This window comes from Cricetulus griseus, chromosome 2 (assembly GCF_003668045.3).
Source record: "Cricetulus griseus strain 17A/GY chromosome 2, alternate assembly CriGri-PICRH-1.0, whole genome shotgun sequence".
Taxonomy (NCBI): Eukaryota; Metazoa; Chordata; class Mammalia; order Rodentia; family Cricetidae; genus Cricetulus; species Cricetulus griseus.
Window position 1 is genome coordinate 203131227 of NC_048595.1, and position 6237 is coordinate 203137463.

Below are 6237 nucleotides of genomic sequence, written 5' to 3' on the forward strand. Positions count from 1 at the left end.
TGGGTCTTCCGCAGGGGTGCTGGGATTGGAACCTGGGTCTTCCGCAGGGGTAGCAAGTGCTCTTAACTGTTGGGCCATCTCTGCAGCCCTTGTGATACATTCTTTAGTCCATCATCCATTTGGGGGCATCTCTGTGCTCAGTAGGTGGACCCCATTCATCAGGTAAGTGTTCTTCTTTTGATGCCCTAGGATTCTTCCCAGAGACACTGCCTTCATACGGGTTGCTTAGTTGCATGCCTTTCAGCCATGGCAGGGGCAATGCCACTGCTAATGCTGGAAGGATGACAATATTGGGATTAACCCTGCGAGCATTCCACTTTCAGATAATTGCAGCTGCATGGCTCTTCACTAACAGTAGAGGCAATGCAACTCCCAGACTTATGCTTAGTTCTGTTGTGCTCCACACTCAGGCAGCAAAGATGTGAACTTTTCTTGGGGAAATAAACATCTATTCACCCCAGACAAAACTCAAACAGACCAAAGCAATGATTTCACTCAAGTCTTGTTTGGTGAACTCATGATTTTAATTAGTGTTTTAGCCAGTGACATTCTTCCTCCAACAAGGTCACATCTTCTAATCCTTCTCAAGGAGTGCCACTTCCTGATGACTAAGTATTCAAATCATCACAATTAGGTTCCTTACAGGTGCACGGGTGACTTAAGGCTGACTATAACACTGAAGAACAGCAACTGCCAACAGATCCTCTGGGAAGGGTGGGATCCGTTGAGCCTTCCCCCTGTTAACTCCCTATGTCTTTAGGGTGGGGCCACCATGACTAAAAGCTAATGGGCTTTCAGTGAGGGCCTCCTGTTGGCTACTCATTGCTGCTAAAAGTTCAGGAGGGCAACATGGCAGTTGGGCAGTTGTGTTGTACCGGAGGACAGGTGCTACAAAAGCTCAAAGCCACCACTCCAGGAAGTGCTTTGGAATGCATTCGGAAAACCTTTCCAAGTTACTTTCTTCAAAGAAAGTGGATTCCAGGTGCTCAAGAACAGGTCACTTTTGGAACTCTGGTGGAAACAATGTCTGATTTGTCTTGAGACCGTTTCTCAATTAGCCCAGGCTGACCTGGAACTGGATTATCTATGTAGCTGAGGCCAGATTTGAATTTCTGGTCCTCCTGCCTCCACCTCCAGGATGTTAGATTATATCGAGTGATACCACATGGGCTTTGAAATGTTTTGTGTGATGAGTGTTCATGCACTGTGTGTGTGGTGGCCAGCAGTTGACGTCAAGTATCTTCTTTATCACCCCCGTATTATTTTATGAGTCAGGGTCTCTCACTCAACTTGGAGCCCACCCCTGGGATCTGCCTGTCTCCTACAACACTGCACCTGGCCTTTGCATGTATACTAGGATCTAAACTCAAATCTTCGTGCTTGTATAGCAAGCCCTTTACTCACAGAAACAATGGCCATAAGACTAACACATAAGCAAGTTTAAAGCTTCAAATGGAACTGCTGACTGTACCAGCAAATTACGGGTACAGAGCCTCACCGCCCTTCCCAATTGTCTTCGGCCTCATTTCTGTCCACACTTAACTAGCTTTACTCTCATTAATCTCCTCTACTGGAATTAACTGCTTCATAAGTGAAAGCTACAAGTCAGTTTAAATGTTTTTATTTCATTAACTTAAAATGTGAACAAAATGTGTATTTTAAATTTTATTAAACTTATTTACCTGAAACATATGTTTACATAGAGGACAAACAGATACAGAATTTCAAGTAACTTATGGGACAGTCATTATCTGTTAAAAATATTCTTCTTTCTTCCACACAATTTTTCCTTTTTACAGTATAAAAGCTAGATGCAGACTTTTGATGTAAACTTATCTCACTGTTAACTCTGTTGATGAAGATGGGAGACACACTTGCTCACAGTTCAGTTAAATGACACAAACGACAGCTGCTCCCTCACTCCCAGAGAAGCCCATGCCTCTCACAGTAGGACTGTGTGCTCAATGCTCACACCATGCTCACACACATCATTTCTTCTTCTTTCCTTTTCCCTTCTTACTCCCCTCTCCTTGTTGAAGACTTGGGTCAGCACCTCCTGTTTTTTGTGTTCTTGTTTTTAGCTTGGGTATCATTTCTGCTACATATAGCATCACTGACTTACCTAAAAACCAGAAGCAAGGTTTAGTGTAACAATCTTTGAAACACTGAAATGCTTAAATGAGCAAAACGTAACTATAAAACACTAAGTCTGAACCAAGAGTTCTTGTCTTCGTCCTAGCAACCTGCCGCTCGGTGTTCTCTGACCTTTAGTCCCCTGACCTCTACTCCTTACCCTACCTTACTACTCACCATTAGGTAGCTACTGTCTTAAAAATGGGTATTTTAAATAGCTTCCAGCCCATTTAAAAAAGCATTTCTATCAATCAGTATTACTACATATATTCATCAATAAACAGTAGTATTAACATTTAAGTTTCCATGCCTAGCACCACACTATGGTATGTCTACTTTCTATTCTTTGTTCAATATTGCAGCTTAGATTTCATTTACATATTGATTTTGCTGTACTGGGGCTTGGACCCAGGTCCCTGTGCATGCTAGGCAATCCACCACTTAGCTACACCTCTAGATATCTTTTCTATTTTGAGACAAGGCCTTACAAACTTGCTCAGGTTGGTCTTGAACTCACTCTATAGCCCATAAAGGTACTGAATTTGCAGCAATCCTTCTGCCTCAGCTTCCTGAGTGCTGGGGCTACAGATGTGCGGTATGTGTACCCTTTGTACAAGATAACTACCCCTGAACCCAATGCATTCCTTTGAAAAGGCTTACGTGATGGGAACTGTACAAGACACAGGCTGCCATCTTCCTGTCTGAGCTGTACCCGAACTCTGCCTCTGTACTGAACATCACGGTTCCACTCTCTGGAGTACATTTTGTTTTTCTAACACACATAAGACGAAACAAAAACAGGCTTTCAGAGAGTTATAACATCAGTGAGGGGAGTATCAAACACAGTGACAAGAGGCTCACATCATACCTCCAGAAATGCATTCAGTCCAACTGCTGAACAGACATCCTGAATCTCAGTAGCAGTAGGGTTTTCTACAGCCTGAGCAGTACAAAACAAAAACACCAACAGCTGAGTTTTAAGTGAATATTACTATATGGTTGTGTAAATCATTTCTAATATTATGAGCAAAACAGAGACTAAACCCTAGTGTCCTTTTTCTTTTCTTTTTTTTACTAAGTCCATTTATTCCTACTGTAATTTAAAAAATTCTCAGGAATAACAGTTGTGTGTTTCTCTTCCAACATAAGCTGTACGAGAAAAAGGACTTCATCAATACATATCCTAGCACCTAGCAGGATATTCTGAACACAGCAAAAGCTAAATGCAAACTGACTGGCTAAATAACTATACATACAACCATATCTACTAAAGCTGAACATATGATTTGCTATGGCCCTGCAACTGAGGTATATATTCAACAGAAGTGCAAAAGACATGCTCAAGCATGTTCACAGTAGCACTACATATTCATCTTACTTATTTTTATTATTTACTTATGTGTATGTCTGTATACCACATTTGTGCAGTGCCCACAGAGATCAGAAGAGGCCCCGAACTGGAGTTACAGATGGCTGTGAGCTACCATGTGGGGGCAGGGAACAGGTCTTTTGCAAAAGCAGTGTTTTTAACAGCTGAGCCATCTCTCTAGTCCCACAGCACTATCTGTAACAGCCTCAAACTAGAAACAAAAGAAAGGAGTGTGGGATTCACACTTGCAGTTCCACAATGCAGCCAGTACATTGTGGCAGGGGAAGCGTACACATGATCTATTCTGGGAACATTCAGTCATGTTGGGTGACAGTTCTGCTTCAAGATAATTTGAGAAAGGGAACTGCTATCTAGAAGGGAGAGGCCAGGGGTGTTACCATCACCTTGAGATGCACAGACAGTTGTCCAAAACAAACAATTATCTGACTCAGAGATGTCAATGGGGGTTGGAGAGACTGCTCAGCACCGAGGGCTTGTACTGCTCTTGCAGAGGACCCAAGTTCAGTTCCTAGCACCCATACCAGGAAGCTGGAAACCCAGGTCCGGGGGATCTGACGCCCTCTTCTGGCCTCCACAGTACCTGCATTCACATGTATACATTCCCACATACACAACAATAAAAATAGAATAAATCTTTAAAACAAACAAAAACCGTCAATGGTGCTGCTACTAAGAAACTCTTGCTTGAGCAATTAGAGTTAAAAACTACACTGGAGGTGTTGCTTAGCAGCAGAGCACTTGCTTAGCCTATTTGAGGTTGTGCATTCATTCCCAAGCAACAGAACATGCAAAACGTAAGAGTTACGAATCTGTGAGAAAGACAGAAAGGTACATAATGAATAACTCCATACATATAAAATGAAGAACCAGGCCAAGGTGACCTATGGTGTTGAAAATCAGCTCCCTTACATGAGTGAGCGCAGGAAGGAGCTAGAGATGGAGACAGGAATCTTCCAGCATGCTGTTTCCTAAATCTGGGTGCTGTAACCAGCTCTATCCCCAGATGAAAATTATTCAATTTATGCAATTAAAGACTTTTGTCAAGTTTGTTAGCTACGCATCCATGAATTTTCTTTAAAAAAAAAAAATAAACTCTTCAGAGAGCATCTGGGAGCATTATCAAAAGCCTGTCATGGTGCCTTGCTGTTTGGCATTATTCTCAACAGTGCCTCGGAAGAGGCAAAGTGGATTTTAGAGTTTACTCTTTGAAGTAACAGCCAAATGAGAGATACTCATACAAAAATGGCTAATTCTTTGCTTCAGACCTCATTTGATTATAAAACTTGATGACTCTAAAAGTAGAACATTACATAAAAATTCTGTGAGATCTCTCTTTTAGCACTGGGCATTTTCTAAGCTTAAGTCACCAGACCAGCCCCAAATTAGGGTTTTCCTACCCCAAGATCACATTTTTTAGAACTAAAAATCCAGTAATCTGCCTAATTGTGTTCTCACTGATAGGGGATTCCACATGTTGTGCTAATAGCTCTACCATGGAGCTATACTCCATCCCTACATCTACGTTCCAAAAGTACTACCTTTAAAGCGATTTTATACTCCTTAAAAAAAAAGTAATAAAGGCAAAACTCAACAAAGTGGCACTTTGTACAAACCTTTATTCCTAACACACTAAAATAGTGAGTCTGCACCAAAGTAAAATGCCATCACTTTGCTTTTATTAAGATGACTGTCATAATCTTGGTCTTAAAACATAAGAACATTACAGACACCTCTTATTTATACACCTTTTATGTACAAACAGATCATGAATAATCCTCTTGCTTTTCCGGTTTCACCAATTTTTTTTTTGTTGTTGTTATTGTGTGTGTGTGTGTGTGTGTGTGTGTGTGTGTGTGTGTTTGGTTTTTTGAGACACGGTTTCTCTGTGGCTTTGGAGACTGTCTTGGAACCAGTTCTTGTAGACCAGGCTGGTCTTGAACTCACAGAGATCCACCTGCCTCTGCCTCCCGAGTGCTGGGATTAAAGGCGTGCACCACCAACGCCCGGCGGTTTCACCAATGTTAAGGGAGACACTGCAAATCTTGGCTACTGGACCCTTCATTCTCAAAGAAGGGCAGTGAAAAAGAAACAAGGCAACCTTCCCCAAGCCTTCATCGGCCTACGTGTCACGCACTCACCTTACTTATGGGAATCCGCCTCCCCTCGGCTATGGTCTTCTTATTATTTAAATAAGCGGGGTAGATACAAATATACCTGCCACAAAAACACACAGAACAGCACAGCTGGGTGACTCAGGCGGTAATTTAAAAGAGGCAAGTTCGCTGTCATTGCAAAGACCTCTTATCCCATGTATACATTCAGTCAACATATATAATGACCGAAGCTAAATTACGCGGCAACTGTTAACTTTGACACAACAGCCTGTCAGGAGTTCCCGAGGCTGGGGCGCGCTGGTGCACGGGCAGGAAAGACTCAGAAGGCACCGGGCGAGCCTCTCTGAAAGCAGCACGCGTGACTGTGGTCCAGCGTCAGGTTCCGGTCGGGAGGAAGCCCCGAGCCCAGCAGCGCCGCGGACAGCCTTCCCGCGGACCCACCTGTCCTGGTCGGCCGGGGACCGCGCGGCGGCGCAAGCCATCTCCACGGGAGTCCCCACAGCCCCGCCAGTTCTACAGGCCCAACACCAGCCGGAAGCTGACTCGGAGCTCGGAGACCGCCCGCCCTTCCGGCGGAAGTCCTACACCTAAAGCGGCCGG

At 43.4% G+C, this 6237-nt stretch overlaps 1 protein-coding gene across 1 annotated transcript; it reads right to left on the reverse strand.

The window, feature by feature from the left end:
• Nucleotides 1–1605: 1605 nt before the first annotated feature.
• Nucleotides 1606–6237, reverse strand: Srp19 (signal recognition particle 19). The gene is made up of 5 exons (XM_027400704.2): nucleotides 6079–6237; nucleotides 5662–5737; nucleotides 3002–3073; nucleotides 2794–2905; nucleotides 1606–2122 (listed from the first exon to the last, which is right to left on the reverse strand). Exons 1-5 carry the CDS (start codon nucleotides 6117–6119, stop codon nucleotides 1989–1991), a joined length of 435 nt encoding a protein of 144 aa, XP_027256505.1. The 5' UTR covers nucleotides 6120–6237; the 3' UTR covers nucleotides 1606–1988.

What these genes read in the sequence shown, in the direction of transcription:
- Srp19 (XM_027400704.2), bottom strand. Translation starts at nt 6,119, where the DNA reads ATGGCTTGCGCCGCCGCGCGGTCCCCGGCCGACCAGGACAG. An exon ending in TCCCCGGCCGACCAGGACAG is followed by an intron (nt 5,738 to 6,078) that starts GTGGGTCCGCGG and finishes TTTTTGTGGCAG; the next exon opens with GTATATTTGTATCTACCCCG. An exon ending in GGCGGATTCCCATAAGTAAG is followed by an intron (nt 3,074 to 5,661) that starts GTGAGTGCGTGA and finishes TGTACTGCTCAG; the next exon opens with GCTGTAGAAAACCCTACTGC.